This window comes from Thamnophis sirtalis, unplaced genomic scaffold, assembly GCF_051295495.1.
Source record: "Thamnophis sirtalis isolate CommonGarterSnake01/CBP01778 unplaced genomic scaffold, rThaSir2_p1.2 scaffold_6, whole genome shotgun sequence".
NCBI classification, from domain to species: Eukaryota; Metazoa; Chordata; class Lepidosauria; order Squamata; family Natricidae; genus Thamnophis; species Thamnophis sirtalis.
Genome location: NW_028261386.1, coordinates 38,184,343 through 38,208,653, shown reverse-complemented (window position 1 = coordinate 38,208,653; position 24,311 = coordinate 38,184,343). Strand labels below are relative to the sequence as shown.

Here is a 24,311-nt window from a genome sequence, read left to right as displayed (position 1 = left end):
GGAACATAGGAGGGTGGAAGTAACCAAGGCAGAAGGGTGGTTGGATTCTGGATTCAACAAACAGTAGCACTATCTGGTTAACCTAATCTGGAACAGGGGCTATTATTATTAGATTAATTAATACTTAATCTGGCTGGATATGTTGTGTCAGCAGGACCCATGTTTTCACTGATCATAATGTGACATAACTGTTCACCAAATAGCCCAAAGCTAAAATCAGTCAAAGCACATTATAGGAGCCATGGTGGCAGAGTGTTTAGAATGCAGTATTGCAGGCCAACTCTGCCCACAACCAGGAGTTTGATTTTGATTGCTTCAAAGTTGACTCATCCTCCCAAAGTCAATAAAATGAGGACTGAGATTGTTGTGGACAATATGCTGACATTTGTAAACCACTCAAGAGGCTGTAAATCACTATGGAGAGGTATGTAAGTCTAAGTGCGTTGTTATTTCTGCTGCTAATATAACTTGGCTTACTATGTGAATTCATTATGATGCTTTTGTTTAATCATGGTCTTCTGTCTTGAATTTTTTTCCTGTTATGTTCAACATTCTAAATTTAAAAATAAAATCTATGTTGGGTATATTATCTGTGTAAAAGGAAGATAAACTAAACAATGCAATCTACACAGATGAACTGCATTACATAGCATATATATTCAGGACCATACGTTTCTGAGGCCATGGCACAGCATACTTCCTATTAACTGAAAGCCTCCTCTTGAAGCATACATCCTTTTCATGCCCTATTTTGACATTATCTCACGCTGTACTTTGACTCATCACATTCAAGTTGTGTACAATCTAACAGAAAATCTAATAGGAAGTGTAATTATTCATGCCAAATGTCTGCTTAGGAGAAGGTGCTAGTTGTAGTAGCACCTAATGTAATAGCATTAGTAATAATGAGGCATTGTGAGTGATCATTTACTCTTTCTGTGTGGCTCATTAGAAGGGGCATCCGAAAAATTTTTCTTGGAAAGTGTAGGTTTTCCTGTTTGTAATCTTTGTATCTGAACAGCTTCTAGTTATACAAAGGATTAAAACTTCTCATAATTACTTGAATTTGGTAGTCTCAGTGACAACTTCTGCATAACCCCATTAAAATATGGGAATAGTCACTAACAAAGGGTTAGTAGGGACTTTGCATGCTGACTGTGGAAATGGCTGGGAGTTGTTCACCGGCAATAGTCCATCAATGTGATGATATTCTAAGAGCAAAGCAAATTTGATATTTCACTGCATTTCTCATTCACAAGAGTTATGCTCTTCAGGATTGGTCAGGATTCCCAACATAACACTAATGCCACCTGCTAACCTTACCTGAGTGTAGAGAAAGATTGTCAGGGGAAGATATAGCTGGAAAATATATGGTACCATGGCAACCTGTTCTGAGCAATATGGAGATAACCTTCAGGAAGAAATGCAAAAATGATTAAGTAAAGATCCATATAGTTTTGGGAAAGAAAATAGGTGAGAAAGAAATTCAAGATAAATCTGCCTTGATTCTCTTTAATATAAGAGCAGGGAAATTCTGTCAGGCTTTTAAAAATCTGTTTACAGTATATTCTATAATGATAGTGTTCTTGTTCTTGTTCTACTATATGGCTGGAAGAAAGAAGCAGTATGTTTGGCTTGAAAGTTAGCCTCTTATCCCTAGTTTGCATAGAATAATGTAAGCATGCTTCAGGTATAATGAACTGCACAAATAAGCTGATAAACTAATTTAAAATCCTATCTCTATTACTACAAAGTGTTATGGGAAAGATTTAATTGACCAAAGCCATGATGGCCAGCATAAACCAGCATCAGTAAATGGTTATGTCATATGGAAGATGGCTTACTATTAAAGAACACAACAAATGCAAGAGAGAGCTAAATAAATACATTATGTGTCTGAAATGAAGAAAAAGGATATAATCAATTTGAATGAAGGATGATCTATTATGTTTATGCAGGTTTGTTGCCTTAAGTTGTTTATAAGAATAATAAAGGTGGTATAGAGAGAGCCGAAGTGGCACAGTGGTTAAATGCAGCACTGCAGGCTACTTCAGCTGACTGCAGTTCGGCTGTTCAAATCTCACCGGCTCAGGGTTGACTCAGCTTTCCATACTTCCGAGGTGGGTAAAATGAGGACCCGGATTGTTGTTGGGGGCAATATGCTGACTCTGTAAACCGCTTAGAGAGGGCTGAAAGCTCTATGAAGCGGTATATAAGTCTAACTGCTATTGCTATAAAAACAAATAAACAAGGACAATTCATTTTGTTAGTTGTTTCTTCAGCCACAGAAATGGGTAATGATAGAATCATTTACAACTACATTTCCCTACTGAGGTTGCTTTATAATTTATCACTACATCAGTGGTGAAATTCAATTTTTTTACTACCTGTTCTGTGGGCGTGGCTTGGTGGGCGTGGCAGGGAAGGATACTGCAAAATCCCTATTCCCTCCCCACTCCTGGGGCGGGGAGAGATATTGCAAAATCTCTATTCCCACCCCACTCTGTGGCCAGCCAGAGGTGGTATTTACCGGTTCTCGGAACTATTCAAAATTTTCGTTACCAGTTCTCCAGAACCTGCTGAATTTCACCCCTGCACTTCACCATGAGGTTTTCAAAGACCACTCTCTGACTACTTCGATTTTCAATTGAAGTGCATGGAAATATATGAAGGAGAGTTTCTAGAACACTAAAGATTAAGCTAAACTCCCGTTTTCATCGGGAGAGAAGGCTTTAAAAAGCCGCAAGATTTACCCGGAAGTTATACTAGGCACACATCTTATTCCCCCCCCCCCCCTATTCTGCGCTGCCGACTCCGGCGTTGCTTATACAGGTAGCCATTGGCATCTTTCCGTTCCCACGCCGATCAACTTTTTCGGTTGGGCGCTCGGGTAGAAAAACCGGTTGGCTTTAGACCGGAAGTGCTTGGAACGGTGCGGGCTTTGCGCCTTTCTCTATGGCGGAATGAAATTCCCTTCGTTTCTTCTCTAGACGTTAGTCCTACGGCTGCCTTTCCATGGCGGGGGCGGCGGCGGTGCTTCGGAACCTTGACGAGCCCGTTCCCCAGGACCTGCCACCGGCCACGGGGTTACTGGTGGCTCCGGCTAAGGCAGCGTGGACAACGGCCTGCCCGAGCGGCTTTCTAGTGTTGGCTGTACGGCCGGCAGGGACGAAGTTGCAGCCGATACTCTTGTGTGCGGCGCTGCTGGAGGCAGAAGCCTCGGCAGCGCCGGAACTCTGGCTGAGCCGGGCCTTCCTGAGGCGGCTGGGACTTGTGGCGGGCAGGGCCGTGAGGGTTTGGCCCGTGCGGAGACCGCCGTTGCTCGGCTGGGTGTTGCTGGGCTCATCTGCGGCAGGAACCGCAGGGCGGGCTTCTCGATCGTGGGCCGGCTCGAGCTCCAGCATCCTCGTACGGCGCGGGGAGATCCTGCCCGGCTCGGGACTGCGCGTATTGGAGAGTCGACCAGCTCTTCAGGGACTGCTAGGCTTTGGCACTCGCTTGGCTGTGGCGGAATGGCGAAGCGGAGTCGAGAGCCGGGACCGGAGGGACCTGCAGACGCCTTTGGTTTCCGCGTGGGCGCGCCGCGGGGAGCGGCTGGTCGAGGCGCGGCGGGGCCACCCTGCGCTGTGGGGAGGAGACCCCGCGGCAGATCAGTCTCTTTGGGTGACCCCTGGCTGCTTGCACAGCCTGGGCCTCTTCCAAGGAGAATGGGTGGTAGTGCGGAGGCGCGAGGGAGACTTGCCGGGGTGCACGGCCTCCTGTTTGGCCTCTGTGCAGGTTCTCAGGCCCCAGTGGTATTTCCCGTATGGAGAGAAGGATGACGGGCACCCCCAAGCCACAAGCGCGGACACCTTTCTGAACGAGAGTGCATTGATTCCTGCCAGTCTGGCTTTCAATCTCTCCTGCGATCCTTTGGAAGGGAACCTCCTGACTATCCAGGTGGGCGTTGCTGTGCAATAGAATTGCGAATACCTGTTAGTAGAGTGGAGTTGGAGATTTCAACATTAATTACTCAGAACAAGTTAGGTAATTGATCTATCTAGTATTATGTGGTTAACTATGGGCTTAGAGTAGCATAAAGGTCACTGGATTTAGATCAGTAGATCCCAGCTTGAGACACTGATGGTAAATCTTTTGAGCTCCTCAAAAATTTGGGAAATGCCTAACATGATAGCTTTTTCTCAAGTTCCAAAACATGGATAGATGTGTTTGTAATCCAGGATTTCCCAACTGTTGAGGTATACAGTATCTGCCTTGGGATGGCCAAGACTGAGCCCAGGCCAGACTCAAATAACTTTTTAGTTTCATTGTTAGAATAAATCCACCTTTCCTAAAGTTTCATTGTATTGTTTTCATAGTCCGATTGTGTTCATTTTGGTATTTGGATTTTTAGGGAAGATGGGTACTTTTAAAGGAGGTGTGATGGCAAAAAGTTTAGGAACTCCTGCCCGAAGTCATTTTCTTAGGTTAGATTCTTTCTGGCAACCCACTTCCCAATATACAAATCATCAGTAAAGCTGCTTTAAAAAACAAATACAAAAGCCCATGTAACATTTAACAAGTGTTTTGGAAAGTACTAATCAGGCATTGTGTGGACAGATTCTTCTGAGGAAGCCAGAGTTCATGCCAGAAAGATAATGGAATGGCTGCAGGAGAAAGGGCACCAGTCTCAGATAGTAAATAGGAGGTTGGCAGATGATGGATTCCTGCTGCTTTATTTACAAGCTGAACAGATTTATAAAGCTTTGGGAAAAATGTCCCTATTATTGGTAAATCACAAATTATTGTCATAAATATTCCAAAGCAGATCTATATTTTGATGATCAGGGGTTATCTTTAAGTTGAATTGGTAAGAAGTCTGGGTTTTCCTCCTACTTTGAATACATATGAATAGTGAGATGGCAGAGATCTATTGAACAGTGAACTGGTATAAAGGGAGGAGAGGATATAGGAATCTCTGTTGTTGCAGAAAATTCTGTTCTGCTGAATGATCATAACTTTGGATATGATATAGGTAGTCCTCGACTTACAGCAGTTCATTTAGTGACTGAAGTTACAGCAGCACTGAAAAAAGTGACATGACCATTTTTCACAGTTATGATCATTGCAGTATCCCTATATGATCAAAATTCAGATGCTTGGCAACTGATTCATATTTTATGACGATTGAAGGGGGTCAAGTGATCATCTTTTGGGACCTCAAGCAAAATCAATGGGGAAACCAGATTCACTTAATTGTGTTATTAACTTAACAATTGCAGTGATTCAATTAACAACTGTAGCTAGGTCATAAAATGGGGCAAAATACACTTAACAATTGTCTTGCTTAGCAAAAGAAATTTTGGACTCAATTATCATAAGTCGAGGACTACATGTATTTTGCTTTCAGCAGGACAAATTTTATTTCTGGTGATATTTTGAAAGCTGAAGAATTAAAAGCATATTTTATAGACTAGAATTAATTCCATTGGGTGTTATCATAGGTTATTGGAATAATTAACTTAGAAATAAAGAGATGAAAGGGGCCATTTAGTTCCAAGCACTTTATTTTGCAAGGAGGGAGTCATAAATTGCCAGGGCTTAGAAAAATGAAATACAGTAGATAGTTACAATCATTATAAGGATTAAATGTGAAAAGAATTTATATTTTGCAGGTTGCTATTAAGTTATACTATTAATTTAATCTCCTAGCTCTTAAGCACATATAGCATCATTAGAATATGGCTAATTGTCTTTTATAGAGATATGGGGAAGCTGCTGGCGTGCAAGAGATAAAAGGAAGTCGATCTTTGTTATCTGTGCCACCCATTGCCAAGGAACTACACATAGAAATTGTGACTTCACCAACATACAACACCAGAGGAATCTATGATCAAATTCTTTATCAGCACTTTCAAACTCCCAGGTTAGCCTATTAATAAAGATAACAAGTTGACTTTTGATCCATTTTATGAGATAATATTTTTTATTTTTTTTACTTAATAAGCATACTGAACAGGGTATGGCCTTACATACATGTACATGTCAGTTAATTTTTTTTCAGAGTTATCTAAGACAACCATTTGGTTTTTGTTCTGTTTTGTGTGACTGCAGGTACATGTTCTAAATTATTATCTCATAGAAATTACTCAATTTGCAGCCAATAATGCTAATTTCAAAGCATGTTTAATGTTCTTTCCAGAAACCTATATTATAAATTGGATGTAAACTGCTATTTGCTTTTTTTCTCTATTTTTCCTTTGTACATTGTTAACAAAATGATATTATTAAGTGATTTAAAGGCAGAAATATTTCATTCTGCGGAAAATATTTCTCTTATTGATTATACTTTTCTATAGCAAATCTTAATCTAATAAAGAAAGATAATTCCACATTTGAGAAGTACGTATTCACTGATGTTATTATACTATATATTGTTTCTTCAACATAATATTTCAATCATTTCCTTTAGTCCATTGCTGTATCATATATATCTTATCACTCTATCTGTCTGTCTGTCTGTCTGTCTGTCTGTCTGTCTGTCTGTCTATCTATCTTCATTCATTCATTCATTCATTCATTCATATTCCTTGGGTATTTACCTGAAAAGAAGAGTTACGTGATCATATAGCTTTTAAATGAAGGGATTGTCTTAGATTCACTGGGAATAATATAATTATATAATATAATTCAATATAATTCTTCATTATAGATATTTTTTGTAGGCTTGTACAAGAGAATGATATTCTTTGTCTCCCAACTGTTGGACATCCTGAATTCTTAGAAGAAAATGCAACAAAGTTTATCAGGTATGTTATTGTCAAAAGCTAAACGGGCTATCTACTCTTAATGTCTACACTATTAGTTTGGATTTCTTTGAAATAGCGTTTTGGAAGAACTGACTTAGAATGTTGAAACTTGTTCTGGACTTTGGTATGCTACAGTGATTTTAGAAATTAGATATTCCAAGCTGTAAAATGATAATGGCGGATATAAGTGAAATGTGATAACAATTGCAAAGCTGTTAAAAACGTGCTATCACAAAATTTAATTCCAGTTATACTTGTTGCTGATTTTATAATCAACAAGAAGGATAACTGGAATAATTAAATGTTTTAATGTAAAATTCAAATATGTGGTCCCAAATTATAACTCATTTGTTCTTTCCTTAGATGGCCAGAGCTGTGCTTCAGGGTGAAAAGAATATTACCAGCAGAGAATATACAGCAAAGTATAGGGTATTTAGCTGATACTCAGAATACTTCTTTATTCCTGGTAAGTTAGTAAAAATACATAAAATAAAAGCTTTTGGATGTCTTGTTTGTAAATGTTTGTGGTGCTCGTAGCTTAATTTTAACATTTATTTGAAAATTGTTCAGTCCTTACAGTGGGGTCTGAATTTTGCTCTGTAAGGGAACAAGATTGGGCAGTATTAGATAAGAAACTCACTTCAGCTCTTCCTTTCCACAACTGTTTTAGAATTGCCACTACTGACATGCAGCTTCTTGTATACTTTCTTATATACCTACAAGAAATATGAACTTAGACAAAAATGTCCCTTTTTGGGAGCATAAAATGATAGTAGATATAAAAACATGAGAAAAATGTAATGCTTATCATTGAGGTTTCTTTTTACTTCCAAAGTTTCACGCACACATATACCCTTTTTAGCTTTTTACAAAACTATAGACCATTTCTTTTTCCCTTTTGTTAAAATTTGGTAGGGCTGTTAGCATCAAAGTTTCTCTGCTTTTATGAATCTGGTTGAGAAAACAGGTGTTATTTTCTTACCTTGTAGGTAGGTTCTACAAACAGCGCTATTCCATCTTTTCCATCTCATAATGGCTGTAATTTTTGGAGTAGTTTGTCTCCTGCTGGGCTTTGCAGTACAGTGAAACAGCTCTGTGACATCCTTGGCCCTCATTTACACAATAGGTAAGTCATCTGTGGATTTGAGTTCTACCATATAGTAGTGTACCATCCCCCCTCCCCCCTTTGTACTGCCTCATTGCAGTAGTAGAAGGGAATGAAGAATGTTAGAAATGTATGACAGTATATAATCTCAGCAGGATCAGTCAAGATGTAATGGTCATTCAAGGTGCCCAGCTAAAGCAAGCTATTAATTGGATAGCAGCCATATAGAAAGATGCTGGAGGTGGATGATCATTTTACTGACAATAACAAAGACATTACTGACAACAACAAAGACCTAGATTGTTGGGGGCAATATACTGACTCTGTAAACATGTTAAAGAGAGCTGTAAAGCATTGTGAAATGGTACATTAGTCTAAGTGCTATTTCATATTGTGTTTCTTTTGTAAACTTTAAGGCAGCCTTTGAGACCATTTCAAGATTTTAGTTTTGGGACAAACTCCAACATATGGATAGGCACTTAACTGTTACATCTGCAAATTACACAAACCAACAAATGTTAGAGGTGGTATAGCAGCAAAGGGCAGCTAATCAATCCAATAACATCAGTGAAAGGTATGAGAAGGATTATATTTTAGCTCTATGTTTATTTAGCATTTATATCAACTCTTCCAAATATTTGAGAGATTGTCATCTACCTGCTTTCAAAGTAGTGGATGAACATCTCCTATCTTTTATTTAACAATAGAGTACGTCAGCTACTTCAAAAACCATGGAATGTTTTTTTCAAGTTTCTAATGTACATCAAATATGACACTTCTGTAAATCAGCCATTTGAAGATTATTTTGGAATCAGTGTGGGTATTTTATAAATTGCTTGTTTTTAAAACAGAGTTTGAACTCTATGGCCTAGGAAACCTAGGAGAACATCTATTTATGCCAATTGACAATTGACTGCTGCATTGCTAACACAGTTTTCAAACAATCAAAACAATGTTTATATGCATGGAAGTCACCAGAAATCAAACTGATCATATTACTGCAGTGGAGGTAGCAGAGCTTACAGGTGGCCCTTGGGCTACAACTACTCTTCAGCAAGCGTTCAAACTTATGAGAGTGCTGAACAAGGGAGACTTATTACTATTCCTTGGAGTTCTAGCCATTGCACCTTTCCCACAGTCATGTGATTGTGATCCGGGCACTTGGATTGCAATTATGGCATTGCAGCGACCTAGAGTTACATGATCACAATTTCCAAAATTCCCTGCTGGCTCACCACAAGTAAAGTCAGTGGAGAAGCTGACAGAAAGTTAGAAGTCATGGTCACATGAAGTCCTTGCTTAACAACCTGCACAGTCTTCATTTATAATGATGACAATCAGGACTGCTGTAACTGCTGTCAGTAAGTGACTCAGTCACATATCATGCTAAGAATTATCCATTGCAGATTGGAATCTTACATGGAAGGGAGATGTCAGGTGTTCAAGTTGGTTTTAGAAGAAGCCAAGGACATTATTGCTGATGCAGCATGGATAACAGAGAAAACCAAAAGATACAAAGAACAGTCAACATATGCTTCATTGAGCTTTGTGTCAATTATATAAAACTGTAAATACACTCTAGAGTGACCATGAGAACCCTAGAAAAAATATTCAGGTGCTGGGAGATGTCTACCTGCAACAATCACAACTGTCTAGGCAGTGGTTTTCCCTGTATAGAAGTGAAAGTTGGACTTTGAAGAAGCAGGCTAGAAAGAGTAGTGATACTTTTCAATTTTGATATTAGAGAATATTATTGAGAAGAATAATTAATGTTCTTTATATAATTTGAGCATGGTCATTTGTTCCTTTGGACTGATTTGTATAATGATGATGGATTCTCTGTAATCTTTTCTGGAGAATTCCATAATGCTCAGAAAGGTGAACAGAGAGGAAGATAACAACTAGTAGCAAAAATTAAACTGGTGATGGATGTATTATTGGAAGACTTGCGGGGCGAGTTTTCTTCTGGAGAAAATCTATGCAGCTGGTAAGAGTTGATAATGGCTTGATGGCACATGATCAACCAATAAAGATAGTAATAGGTTTGTGATTATAGTTTTTTGTTGTTTCCTGTTGTGCTATTTGAGGAGTCTGAAAACTTAATTTTACTCTCTATGAAGCATAAGATTCTTTGACTGACATTTATGCAAAATACGTATGTGCACCATTTTTAAAATCATAACCCTAATGAAGCATTTAGTATATAAGAAATGCTGTGAAAATATGAAACCTCAGCTATTGCTTGCTTGTATGTAACAGTGAGAAAAGAGCAGGTGTATTCCAGATTCTTTCCTTTAAGATGAATGAACATTTCATTAACTCTTAGAGCTCCTCCATTTGTATGTTCTTGCAGTCTCCCTCTTCTTCCTTCTTGAATTAAAATTATGCCATGTTTTTTTTTTTAAAAATATTTTCTGTGTTTCAGAGAAACTCTGCTAAATGGATCTGGAAGTATTCTTCTTTCAGGACCCAGTGGTGTGGGGAAAATTACAGCTGTTAGAGCTGCCTGTAGCCGTCTCAATCTTCATTTCTTCAAGGTAGTTTTAGAATGTTAAATTTATTCAGAATAAGGTGCTGAAAGAACATTTTTGTGCTTTCAAAAAGAAATGTGATTTTCAGTCCATGAGCACTGAAAGAAGAGTGGTTTCTCTACAGTGTCTCTCTGAGCTGAACACTCTTTCTTCAGCTTGGTCTTGCTGGGTATCTTTCAAATACTACAAGGACTATAGTTTTTAATAACTCTCACTATTGACCATTCTGACTGAGACTCCTAGAAGTTATAATTGGGCAATATCTAGTGGACCAAACATTTCTAATCTCTGCTCTAACAAAATCTTTCAGTTAAGTGCCAATTACACTTGTCTTTTGCCTCTTGCTAAATGGGCTTCTTTTCTGGAAGGAAAATGGTAGAGGTGATGAAAACAGCTGAAAAAAGAATGGGACATTTTTAATGCCCATTAATTTTATAAATGATATACTTTATTAATTTTAATTGGTGGAATTATCTTATTTTCTATACATTTTTGCACTGATTGAAACTGATCCACTATTACAGTTTTATCTTTATTTTTACATGGCATCTTCTTCATCTCTGCCATCTGACCATGCTAGGTGAATTGTGTTGTTTTGTGTGGTGATACAAGGGAATCTACAGAAGTAAAACTACATAATGCCTTCTCAGAGGCTGAGCTTTATAGTCCTTGTGTCCTGCTGATGAAAGATGTAGAGCTGCTGGGAAGAGATCGTGATGGATTTGGGGAAGACTCCAGTGTCATTCTTGCACTAAGGCACCTTCTTTTGGAAAGAGAGATAAATACTAGGTATGTACTATTTCATCTCTGGAAAATTCCCATCATTATGGTTCTACCATGAATTGAACTATATCTCAATGGCTCAAGGTTAATTCAGCCTTCCAGCCTTCCGAGCTCAGTAAAATGAAGAGCCAGATTGTTGGAGGGCAATATGCTGACTCTCTAAACTGCTTAGAGAGGGCTCTAAAGCACTATGAAGTAGTATATAAATCTGAATGTATTGCTGAAAACAGAGATTTTTACTATAGAGCAGCCCTTTAATTTAGATAATAGCTTTACTTTTTAATATTCTAATCTTTTAAAAATAATCGTAATAATGTGTTAAAATAAGAATAAAACAAATATAAGTGGCATTAGTATAATTTATTTTTGCAAATAGTGAATAGGAATGCACATAAATCCACTATATGGAAGATATATGATTGTTTTCATATTTCAGAAATCCTAGCAGAAAACTGTGTGTATTGTGGGCAATTGGAATTGCCACCCTTTTTTCTCTAATAAACCCTAAAACATGCTAAACAGAATTACAAACTCAATTTTATATTCAACCAAGCATATACAAAGATTGCAAGATTAACCTTCTTTCAGTAAATTGGAAAATGATTCCAAACTGATTCAAAGGCTCCTTGATCAACCTAAGGCCAAATTGAATCCAAATCTCTCTACTGTATCTTTGTCTGGATTTTTTTCCAGTGAGATAAAATTGAATAACTGCAGAATCAATAGTCCATTTTGGAAAAATAGCAAATTTCAAGCAAGCAAATGGTGGTGTTTGGGGCCTAGTACCTTTAAAAATATTTTTAAAAAAATTCTGGATAATTTCCTTTATTGAAAATTGATTGAAATTTAAGAACAAAACAGATTTTTTAATGTGAATTGTTTATATGAAGATGATACATTCCACTGTAACTCCCCTATGTAAGAAACCAGTAAAATGTCAGTAGTAATTCTGAGCTAGATATATTACAAAATAACAAAAAAAATTAATAGGACAGTGTTGGATTGAATTGACCATATATTTACATGATTTCTATTTTTTCTTCTCTATCTTGAAATTGTTTTTATAAAGAACATTGGAGATAAATGTATACATTCTTATAAAATGCAGTCTAAAGATTTTCTGAATTCTGCATTCCTAATCTGATCCCTGTTTTCTCATTTGAATCTAAGCTGATTTGATTTTAATTTGATTTGGATTAAAATAGTGGTCTTTTATAACTACAGAAAAGATGTTGCAAATCATGTAAATTACGGTATAAAGTATAGTAGTTCATGGTATTTCTTTCCTAGCTTCTATATTGCAACTATGAAATGTTTATGGCACATCTGTATGTTTCTTAATAGTTATCCTGTGCTGGTAGTAGGCACAACAAGTAAACTTGCAGATGTCCCTTCAGATGTGCAAACAGCATTCCTTCATGAGGTGAAAATTGAAGCACCAACTGAAGAACAGAGGAAAGCCATTCTTAGCATGCTAACACAGAATTTTTCACTGGGCAAAGAAGTAAACCTGACCAAGCTAGCCCAGCAGAGTGCGGTGAGTGATTGTTAATGCAGTACCTAGAAGAGACAAAGAATAAGAGGAATCTAGATTTGAGAACTCAAAATTCTATAGGATGGTTTGGTTATTGTAACACATTAGGACTATCTTTTTCATGTAGAATTTGCCTGCCCAAACAATTTAGCAGGGAAGGATGACTCTGAGCATCCACCCAGAAAGATTGTGGTTAGGACCCCAAAGAATGACATTCTTGGTTATATTCCCCTCTCTGGAACAGATTGCCCCTTAAAATCAGATGTGTCTTGATGTGTCTGACACTTTTATATAAAATAGTGAAATTAGTCTTCACAGCAGTGTTCAGATAACAAAATGAGTCCATTGGTAGCAACAATTTTAAATAGTGTTATTATAACCATCAGACATTATAATATATTTAGTATCATATTAATAATTATAATGTTCGATAGTTTAAACTGTGCTTCTGTCTATTGTATATATTTTCTACTTATTTTATTGTATTTAAGTTCATAGAATTATAAGAGGTGATTTGCAAATAATTGTGTGTGTGTGTGTGTGTGTATGTGTGTATGTATATATGCAGGTCTTGGCGTATTCAGGTCTTTTCCCGTGTAAGATTGAGAGTATCTTGGCGATGTTTCGACGAGGTCCCACTCGCCACCTTCAGCCTGGTGCCTTCGGCTTCATGCTTGTGCAAGCAAAGCGTGATTGGAGCTGCCGTCTTTCTATAAATATTGGTGGGTGGGTGTGGAGTTCTGGCTTTGTTGCTATAAGCGGATTGGTTGGCTGTGTTGCAATATCTTGATTAGTTGATGGAGTTGATGTTTGCAGATTAGTCAGCCGGGCTATTTCAATGGCTTAGAGAAACACCCCCACAACATGAATAAACATGACAATACCTCCCGCCTACCAGACATCTGGAAACTAGCTCTAGTCAACAAACGAGTCCCAGCCACAAAAACCAACACCAGACCCAGAACAACACAGTCTGCAACACCAATCACCCTCACCAGACTCAAACCCAAACCCATCCCATATAGACCAAATGCAACCACCATCCAGAAGTCAAACCATGGCAGCATCACCAACTGCTGCACCACCTTCCGACCCTCACACAAAGCAAACTGACATACGCCATGAACACATGGCCAGACCGCAAACTCGGAGCCAAAGCAAAGCCCGGGATGTTATACCACAGCCATCTGCTCAGGACATTACATCACAGAACTCAGGAGGTTACAACGCAAAAGCTCAGGATGTTACAATGCACCAACCCCCCAGGAGGTTGCAGCACAGGATCAGGATATCACTACAATAGAGGTCAGGATGCCATCACACAGCCCATTACCCAGGTTGTTACAACACAAAAGAACAATAGGCACACAACCAGTACCTCAGCCACACAGGATGTTACGAAACAGCCGACTAATCTGCAAACATCAACTCCATCAACTAATCAAGATGTTAAAACACAGCCAACCAATCCGCTTACAGCAACAAAGCCAGTACTCCACACTCCCCCACCAATATTTATAGGAAGACGATTATATATATATATATAAACATAAACACATACACACACACACACACACACACCACATACACAAGAAAGGTTCTTCCTGAAAGTTAGTGATGAATAAAACAGCATGGATTACAAAATAGAGCAGTCCAGATGTGTGGATTTTAGCTCTCAGAATTTTACCTTTGATCTTGTTGGCTTAGAACAGGGGTGTCAAACTCGCATTCTCATGGTGGCATCATGTGATGTATCGGAACTTTTTTCCCCTTCGCTAAACCGTGGCCAGGGCATGACACATCTAATCCCTGGGCTGCAAGTTTGACGCCTCTGGTTTAGAAATAATGACACATTATTTCTTTTATAAGTGTTTTCAAACAAGATAAGTATTACCTCTGTTACTTCATTTACACGCTCACACAATGTGTTAACAGTTAAGGGAACAGAAAGAAAAGAATTTTATTTGCTTTGGCTTTCACACAGCAATTCATAAAGACTACTTTTACCATGCAGAGAATAAAATATCTACGTCCATTCCTTTCATAATTCTTTGTCTGTTTGTCATTGGATTTGCTGCACCAATATTTTAATCCATGTTTTCAGGGCTTTGTTCTAGGAGATTTCTGTGCTTTACTTTCCCACAGCAGCCGTGCTGCCTATACAAGGATGCAGAATTCAAGGTACTGGAATAAAATATTTTCTGGTTTCTGAGCATATAAATAGTAACTATAAATGTAAATATGTCTTTTTTGACACATTAGCATGTGACATTTATACTAAGTCTGGATGGAATGGAGCATCAGTTTTCAAGCTATTTGTAGCTGTAGGGAAGAATTTGACTTCCTAAAAGGTCAAGTTTTATTATTAACGTTTTACTGAGAAGACTTTGATAACATACTGAATGCATATTTGGGGGTAAAGCATGCTACCTTTCAAAGCATGTAAATACAACTTCTACATTCTTCTTGTTGTCAATCCCTATTTGCAGCCATAATTCCTAGATCTATTACTGCAGTAACAATAATGGTTACTACAGTTTGGGAAGAACTCCTTCTGTTATATGTCTGCTCTTGTACAATTGAGCGTTTAAAAGAGGCACTCCCAAAATGTGTAAATGCCAGTGAAATATCCCTTCTCAATTTTTTATTGCTTCAAAATCTGTCTCATTAATATATGTGCATTTTGCCTAGCCATTTCACTGACAGTGTGATAGATTCAGGAAATGCAGATGGAGCCTCAGACAGCTGGGAAAGTGTTTAGAGAAGCTGCACTGAGCCTTCTGGGGACATGGCTGTGTGGTTGCTTTGAAGAGAGTGCTTAACTCACACCGATTTTCTTCTTTGAAAATTACACCTTTTGCTTTGTAAAATCCATAATCTTATGCATCTTGTAATGAGCACGATATCAAACTTACTGGATGTCAGTGGAGTATCTTTCCAATTCAATTCTAGAGTTTTAAACTGCTGGATATGTCCAATCATTTTTGGACAGCATGTTTATTGAGATTCTCAATCATCCAGGCCATGGTTGAACCAAAGCTGTATTTTCTTGGGTTTTTTCTTTGAAAAATGTTTTCAAAGGAAAAAAAAACACCCAAGAAAGTCCAGCTGCCTTTTGGAAAACCTCCTTTGAGACCTCTTGGGCAACATTAGGACTGCTGACACATTCTATGCTTTCTTCAGCAGCTTCCCAGGGGGACCAAATGAAGAGGAAGAATATGATTTTTATGCTGCTGGTTTCCCTCTTCTAGCAGAAGATTTCAGTGTTGCACTAGATAAACTTCATGATGCTCATTCACAGGCAGTAGGAGCCCCAAAGGTATGACTCTTAATAAGTACAAGGCAAAGTATGACCTCCCTAATAAATATAAGAAACACGCCAAAGCTTACATTCCATCCTGTTTTGATGAATGGTTGTAATAAACAGAGTATGGTACTTCTCAAAATAAAGAGAAACTGGAGGGCTTTTGCGCTCTTGGTAACATATTTATAAAACTTTAGAGTTATAGTTGCAAAGAGCCCCCCCAAAAAGCAATTTAATCAATACAATAGCCAATCATACATTTTAAAAATCAAATGAAGAATACAAGTACAGGAAAAATAGGCAATTTGCTATAAAGTATAGGGAAAAAATAAATTAATCTCTATCTATAAATTTTCCAGCACTTTTTATTAAAATTTGCTTTACTTTTTGATTTTAAGAGAATTGCTGTAACAATAAGGAATAAGCTATAAAAGCCACAATATGAGAAATTTCAAGTGAAAACTACTCTTTGGAGACCTTGAGACATCTTTCAGAGGCAGAGATAGGGTAATGTGCAGTAGTTGTGGTTCTGTAGAAATAAAAATAGTGATAAAATGTGATCTTTGAAGGCATCAGAATGTTTGATTTTGGGTTGGGTATATAATAGCATTGGCAACTTTTGTCTCCTGCAGATTCCCTCTGTCTTCTGGCAAGATATTGGAGGGCTTCAGAATGTGAAAAAGGAAATCCTGGACACTATTCAGCTTCCATTGGAACATCCAGAGTTATTGTCTTTAGGCCTTCACCGCTCGGGCCTTCTGCTCTATGGTCCTCCTGGAACAGGGAAGACATTGCTAGCTAAAGCAGTAGCAACAGAATGTACTATGACTTTCCTCAGGTAGGTTTTGTGATACAAGTGTTCAGGAGAGTTTGGAAATTGCACTAATGGAATAACTAACCATGCATTTTTTTTCATTTCAGTGTAAAGGGCCCTGAACTTCTTAGCATGTATGTTGGGCAGAGTGAAGAAAACGTCCGTGAAGGTACATGTGAAGCCATAGTATTTATGTAGAGGGCTTAGCTCTGTGGGGAAGCTTCCTTTATAGCCAGGCTAACTTAGAAAATAATTCTTGCAAATCACTCCAAATCATTCCAACCTGAAACAATGTCCATATCTTTGTGGCTATTGCATTATGCATGTATATAATCTTCCACATTTTGGAACTATAGCAGTCTTTCCCAGCAGTTTGATACATGTAAAATAGATCACATTCTGTACTCCGGCAAGTCAGCAAATAGGGTGAATAGTTTTTTCAGATGGGGAAATTGATTTCAAGACTATTCAAGAAGATGATTGGAACAGAGTCCAGAGAAAGGAAAAGAATGACCATCAAATAGTGCTACCAATCCCCAACCATAAAGCTGGCTTAGAAGGATACTGTGGTTAATGATATTAAAAGCTGCTGAGAGGTCAAGGAGCACAAGGATGGATGTACCACCTCCATTCCATCTCTGCTACAGGTTATCAACAAGTACAATCAATAATCCTCCCGGTGACTCAACAGATGTTCTAAGGGGTCTTGCATACCTAGTATGGACTCTAAACAGAGCTGGTGGATGGCCATCAATGGATGCAATAAGGTGGAGAAATATTAATGTATCTTCATAGGAATATGGCTCTTACCAAGGTCTACTCAGATTCAGTTTGAGTCTTCCTCCAATGATGTTGTAGGCATCTTTTTTAGCATTTCATGTCCTGGAGCCCCTGAGTAAAACAAGGCATATCCCAGGATTGGCACATAGGAATAGGCCACATAGGCACAATATGATCCAAGGGCCCAAACACCTGCCCGTTCCATGCAACAAATTGGACCTTGGATGAACCCTCCCATCCGATCTTTGGGGAACACTCCAAGGTCTCTCTGGAACACTTTTGGGTTCATCAGACAATCGAAGGGCCTGTCTCCACGTCTGTTTAAAGAAGACAAGTTGCTCTATTTTTTTCAGACATTCTGTGGCCAAGTCTGATCTTCCCATGCTTACAATCACAACATGTGTCCTAATGTGCATCTCTCTCTGGGTGGCAGTCTAGTTTATCTTTTATAATTAATATATTTGTGGCTGGCTTTAATGTGAATATGCAACATGAGTACTATCTTTCTCTTTCCTCAGTGTTTGCCAGAGCGAGGGCAGCTGCTCCTTGCATTATCTTTTTTGATGAGCTTGATTCATTGGCCCCCAGTCGTGGACGAAGTGGTGATTCACAGGGTGTGATGGACAGGTGAGTACTGCTTGTTAATAACAAAGTCTTTCTGTTTTGACTGACTTAGTGCTGATTTTACAAGCTGCCTCCCTAACTCGCTTTGTGAAAACATTAAAACATTCACACATACACAAAACATTTCGCTATCTACACTCAGTATAGTGTTTTGAGCAGGCATACAAAATGGTCCTTGCCTCCCCCCTGCCCCCCCTTTAATTGTACATGCTAAAAGTGCAGAGGTATCTATAAGAGCCAAGGTGGCGCAGTGGTTAAATGCAGCACTGCAGGCTACTGCTAGATCAGCAGTTCAGCGGTTCAAATCTCACCGGCTCAGGGTTGACTCAGCCTTTCATCCTTCCGAGGTGGGTAAAATGAGGACCCAGATTGTTGGGGGCAATATGCTGACTCTCTGTAAACCGCTTAGAGACGGCTGAAAGCCCTATGAAGCGGTATATAAGTCTACTGCTATTGCTATTGCTATTTCATTATGCACATATCTACCAAATGTTGGCCTCCAATGAGGTTGCAATTAATACCTATATGGTAGCCTGTTTAATAAAGCAAATAGCAGATTTAGCAGCAAATAATAAGTATCACAAAACTTGTAAATATTTAAGCTTCACTGAAACAAGTTTGGTTCTTCAGAAACCAGTTTTAATAGACATCTGCATTCTGAACCAATTTCCTTTCTCTAATAAGTACTGGTTGGTGCATACATTATACACGCAGGTAAGGTAATACCTAACAATAATTATTAAGCTGGACATTTGTAAAAATGCTGTAATGCATGTTCACATCTCACACTTTTTGGGTATGTAATGTATAGAAATATTGATCTCCAGGATTTCTGAATTCACCTCCAAACATTAACAAAATTATTTCAAGTTAATTCTTGGCTGCTATTTGAAAGAGAATGTGGACATTGCAAATAAGGGACCACTTGTGCAGGGATGATTATTAGGATAATGTCCTATGAACAGGTCAGAAGCAGCCTAGAGTCCCAAAGCTATATCCAGAATACACTTTTTATGTCCTTAGTTCCTCCTCCAATCACAGAGATACAGAGTTTGTAGAATCACTTTATTTTACATATAGTCCTTCAGTGACCATCTGAAGTTATGAGTGTTGAACAAATGATAGTTGAGACCCTTGGCATTGTGCCTGTTGCAGCACCCCCATAGTCACTTCATGAAAATTTGGACATTTGGCAACTGGCCTACATTTATGACCACACTATGTACTTCAATTCCCCCTATCTACATATCTCTCCCCCCCCCCCAAACTCTGTCCTCTTGGCATTCTACCACTACTGCCTAACCCTTCCACATCCCACCATCCTCCAGCTGACCTTCATTGTCTTCTTCCTCCCACTTCTGGCCCAGGATCTGAGCTCTGGCTGGGGGCCTTGCCATATATGTCCCATGGTCATACCCTTGTGTTATACCTTGATCCAACAGTGGGACAAAGATGGTGAAGGTCAGCTGGGCTTGTCTACAGAAGGAAGCTTGCTGAACCTCACTAGAGAGGAGCCATGGTGTGGAGCTGGCAGTTTGTGCAAGGTAGAAGCATGAGGTCCTCCCCTAACAACTGCAACTAAGACTACCGAACTGCTGTCACTAACTGCTGCTGTCATGTGTTTCAACTAACTGCTTTACTTAGCAACAGAAAAGCAATAGCAATAGCAATAGCAGTTAGACTTATATACTGCTTCATAGGGCTTTCAGCCCTCTAAGCCAGTGTTTTTCAACCTTTTATGTGCAAAGGCACACTTTTTTCATGAAAAAAATCACGAGGCACACCACCATTAGAAAATGTTAAAAATTTTTAACTCTGTGCCTATATTGACTATATATAAAGTAATTCTCTTGAATCCTCCACGATTGTTCCTATGGGCGCACGCATGGGACGTCAGTGACGTCCCTGCGTGCGCTACCTCCCGGCGGTCCCCGCGTTTTTAAAGTAAACGTGGGGCTGCAGGGACTTAATAGAGGCATCCCTGTGTCCCGAAAGCAACTTTCGGGACACAGTCACAGAGATGTCCCGAGGCAAAAACACCCGGCAGGTGTTTTTCCCACGGCACACCTTACACTATGTCACGGCACACTAGTGTGCCGCAGCACAGTGGTTGAAAAACACTGCTCTAAGCAGTTTACAGAATCAGCATATTGCCCCCACAGTCTGGGTCCTCATTTCACCTACCTCGGAAGGATGGAAGGCTGAGTCAACCTTGAGCTGGTGAGATTAGAACCGCTGAACTGCAGATAACAGTCAGCTGAAGTGGCCTGCAGTACTGCACCCTAACAACTGCGCCACCTTGACTTTTCACTGTCCCAATTAGTCATTATGTGAGGATTATTTGTACCATTGTATTTTAGTAATCTTGTGTTTTGCTGTATCCTGGTAAACTACCTTGATATATATTAAATAGGTAGTGTGCAATGCTTTGTATCTATAAATATATCTTGCCTGTATGAATTGCTTTTGAGGTATTATATTTTATATGTTCATAGTATACATCTGTTACTACTACTTATATTTTGAACCTGGATGGGTACATGCCTCAAAAAGATATTTGTATATCTGCTGTTTTAAGTGAGTTACCTAGTTCAGTGAATCCACAAAGATTGATGGCAGCATGTTAAAATGTTTCCCTTGGTAGAGTTGTATCTCAGTTACTAGCAGAACTGGATGGGCTTCACTCTTCTCAAGATGTATTTGTTATTGGAGCTACAAACAGACCTGATCTACTGGATTCAGCTTTACTAAGGCCAGGCAGGTAAAGATTCACATCACAATTTTCTCCGTCTGCTATTATAACCATGAATCTTTTAAGAGTATTTTGGGTAAAACTAGATAAACATAGGAAACAAATTACTTTTCATTATATTTAATTTTGGTGTCTTTTGTTATGAAAAAACCTAAGGTTAGGATAACATTCCTACCTTTTTAGATCTGCAAACGCATAATCTTAGTTGCCCCCACAGGCTAAAACTTCAGATGCTTCCTTTAGATAAATTTTACTGATTATTTTGTTGTATGTGTTAATAAAATAAATAAACTGCTATAGTGGGTGTTTTTTCTAAGAACAGGTTAACTCTGGGATACTTTAGGAATCCTGTGTTCTATTAGTAGAAGCTTGGCTATATATAAATGTTTAAAATAATTAAATATTAATACAATATATAAATACACTTGGTGATGCAGGTGGTCGGTTTATATTAGGAATTGGTAAAGATTCATTTGCGATGCTGGAAGAGTAATGAAAATGGAGAATCTTCTTGTATTATGGCAATTCTCTTTCATGTTCAATAGACACAAAGATTTTATAGAACTGAAGCACATGAAGTTGTACAATTTGTACTAACATATTGAATAAAAACCAGTAAATCAATGTAAGGACAAATTGCTAGGTGATGTATGATCTAAGTTCATTATATGAAAGATGGGTGCCTTATTTTAATTGCAAAAAATATTTTTGTATCCCTGGCAGATTTGATAAATTGGTTTATGTGGGGGTAAATGAAGACCGAGATTCTCAGCTACAAGTACTGAGTGCCATCACCAGAAAGTAAGTGCCTGTTTTTGGTTATTATAATGCATTGTATTACATTGTATTCTTAAGAAAAATGTAAATCTTTATTAATTATTGTAACTGAACTATATATTCATCTGTTAAAATATAAATCTGCCAAGAGGACAACACTAATCTCATTATATTTTTATATCAGTATACATATAACTGATGTGCATGGGTTAAATTATGCTCTTAAAACTTGTTCTTGAGGATTGTGAATAAATGATACTTATGAACATTATATGATGCTTGCTCTGGCTTATGAGTTTTAACTCAATGCATATTATTTTAAGTTAGCTATAACCTTTTAAAAATATCATACATATGAAGCCATGCTTTTATAAAATATTTCTGCCCTATTTCCAAGATTATATTCTGATTCCATTTCTTTTTTCTATGACACTGAAACACTTGGCAATATCCTTTTGGGATAGGTTTAAACTGGACCCGGCTGTGAATCTCCTTAGTGTCCTAGAGAGATGCCCTGCAGAGTTAACAGGAGCAGACTTGTACGCACTCTGCTCAGATGCCATGATGTTTGCTATCAGAAGAAAAGTGGAATGGATAGAAGAAGGTAAGGAACAAAGCTAGATGGCTCAAATATTAATTTGCTCAACTTAAAACGTGTATGTACGTAAATAATAGACGCAGGTTAAAAGGTGAGCAAGTATTTTACAAAGCTTTGGCTTGCATTCTGTAGAGAGATCCAGATGTCTCCAATCCTGTTAACCTTTAACATAGCACTAAAGACCTGATTATTCCCATGGAGTGTAGGTTGGGAGGTTCATTAAACTCTGCTGGCTGATGTTTTATTATTAATTGGAATGTGGAGTTTTTTGCAATCTCAAACATTTATCATTTGGATTATTGTTCTAGTTGCTGGTTATAATGCTGCCCACAGTTGTGGCTGTGAGATGGGCAGCCACATAAATCAAATAGGGTTTTTTTTAAAGTAGAGAAAACCTCCATTGTTCAATAGTAAACCAGAAAATTGGATTGTGATTTATCTCCAAATTAATGCTTGAGAGAAGCTGGAAAACCATTACTAGAAATTAGGAGAATGTGAGGCTGGTAAGTAGAAGCAGGCAACACACTTTTAATTTCTAAAGCTTTGAAGAACAAATGTATTGAATCACATCCATTATTTCTGAGCTGTAGCATATTTATTAGTTCTTTCATTACTGTATGTTGTTTTTCCATTACTACTACCTTAATGCTGCAGTTTAAAGCTTTTACTGATCTTTTAAAGGTTACTGGTTTTTTAGGGAAATATTGAGTTACCTATGAATTGATATCCTGTTCAGTAACATGAGTGAATAAGTCATAGGCAGCAACACCTGTAAACTGACTTAAGCATGAGCAACGGAACAATGGTTTGACCAGCATTAATTTTTTTTATAAATATTTTTTTATCATCTTGCTAGCCAAGAGCAACATACACTATGTGATATGTCCAAAAGAATTTGAATTTTAATCCGAACCATTTTACTTTTATTCCAGGTCTGGATACTGAAAGCTCAGAATTCACCCTTACCATGGATGATTTTATACAAGCTGCAACAAGGTTACAGCCTTCTGTTTCTGAAACGGAGCTACTTAGATATAAATTGATCCAGCAGAAATTTGCTGCTTGATTTGAAACAAACATGACCAAGAAAGAAATATCCATATAATCCCAGAAGTACAGAATAAAAGCTGCCATGAGAACATTGTTCTTGTTAAAAGAAATAGTGATGACTCAGTCACAATTTGGTGGATTCAGATGAGTTAAAAAAAATAGTTCAAGGCATGGACCTGAGACTGATGTTCAGATACGCAGGATGTGTTGCAAATTAATCTTCATTCATATTTGGGACCAAATTGCATCAATAAAGTGATCAACATCAGATGGGAAATTTGCTCTCTATAACTTGAGCCTTTGAATTATGAGGGAAATTACTTGTAAGTATTTAAAGATATTTAAAGAAAGGCTGTTTTGCTTTATCTGGAAAATAAAAGTGCTACCTAATTCACACAGCAAGAATCTATCATTTCTCATAAATGTGGAATACAGTATGTATGTATGTATGTATGTATGTGTGTATGTGTGTGTTTCTGGGTTTAAAATTGAGAAAATCGGTAGTGGCCAGGTTTTAAGTACTCTAGCTCTAGAGGGCAGCAACTGATAAAATATGATTGTAATAAGTTTCTGCAGCTGGTTTTACATGCTGGCTTCTCTCCAAAGTAGTTTTGAGAATTTTCTAACCTTTGGAAACCTCTGGAAAACCAGAGCAAAAAAATTGGAATTCAGGCAGATTTCCGTATGTTAAGATTAAAACTGTCTATCTAAAATGAAATCATAGTTCTCTGCCACCTCTTCCCATCGCTATTGAGCTGTGCAAAAATAAATGGAAATTTATTTTTATTAATGATTGAAGTTTTTTTTAAAGTCTCTTCTATTACTGTAAAAATAAATTTCATTGTTCTATAGCCTGTTCTATAGATGCAGC

The 24,311-nt window shown here is 38.0% G+C and overlaps 1 protein-coding gene across 2 annotated transcripts; it reads left to right on the top strand.

Moving 5' to 3' along the window:
- The first annotated feature begins 2,855 nt into the window (after positions 1 to 2,855).
- On the top strand, positions 2,856 to 23,838 carry PEX6 (peroxisomal biogenesis factor 6). 2 transcript variants are annotated; one of them, XM_014052360.2, is made up of 17 exons: positions 2,856 to 3,939; positions 5,742 to 5,905; positions 6,705 to 6,788; positions 7,152 to 7,254; positions 7,778 to 7,914; positions 10,319 to 10,430; positions 11,005 to 11,213; positions 12,552 to 12,744; positions 14,846 to 14,922; positions 15,928 to 16,060; positions 16,678 to 16,883; positions 16,967 to 17,028; positions 18,158 to 18,266; positions 20,908 to 21,024; positions 21,739 to 21,816; positions 22,257 to 22,396; positions 23,323 to 23,838. In XM_014052360.2, the coding sequence occupies exons 1-17, from the start codon at positions 3,016 to 3,018 to the stop codon at positions 23,454 to 23,456; spliced, it is 2,982 nt and encodes a 993-aa protein (XP_013907835.2). In that variant the 5' UTR covers positions 2,856 to 3,015; the 3' UTR covers positions 23,457 to 23,838. The 2 variants fall into 2 exon arrangements, with proteins under 2 accessions (XP_013907835.2, XP_013907834.2); XM_014052359.2 differs by having other exon boundaries at positions 15,925 to 16,060.
- Positions 23,839 to 24,311: the final 473 nt, after the last annotated feature.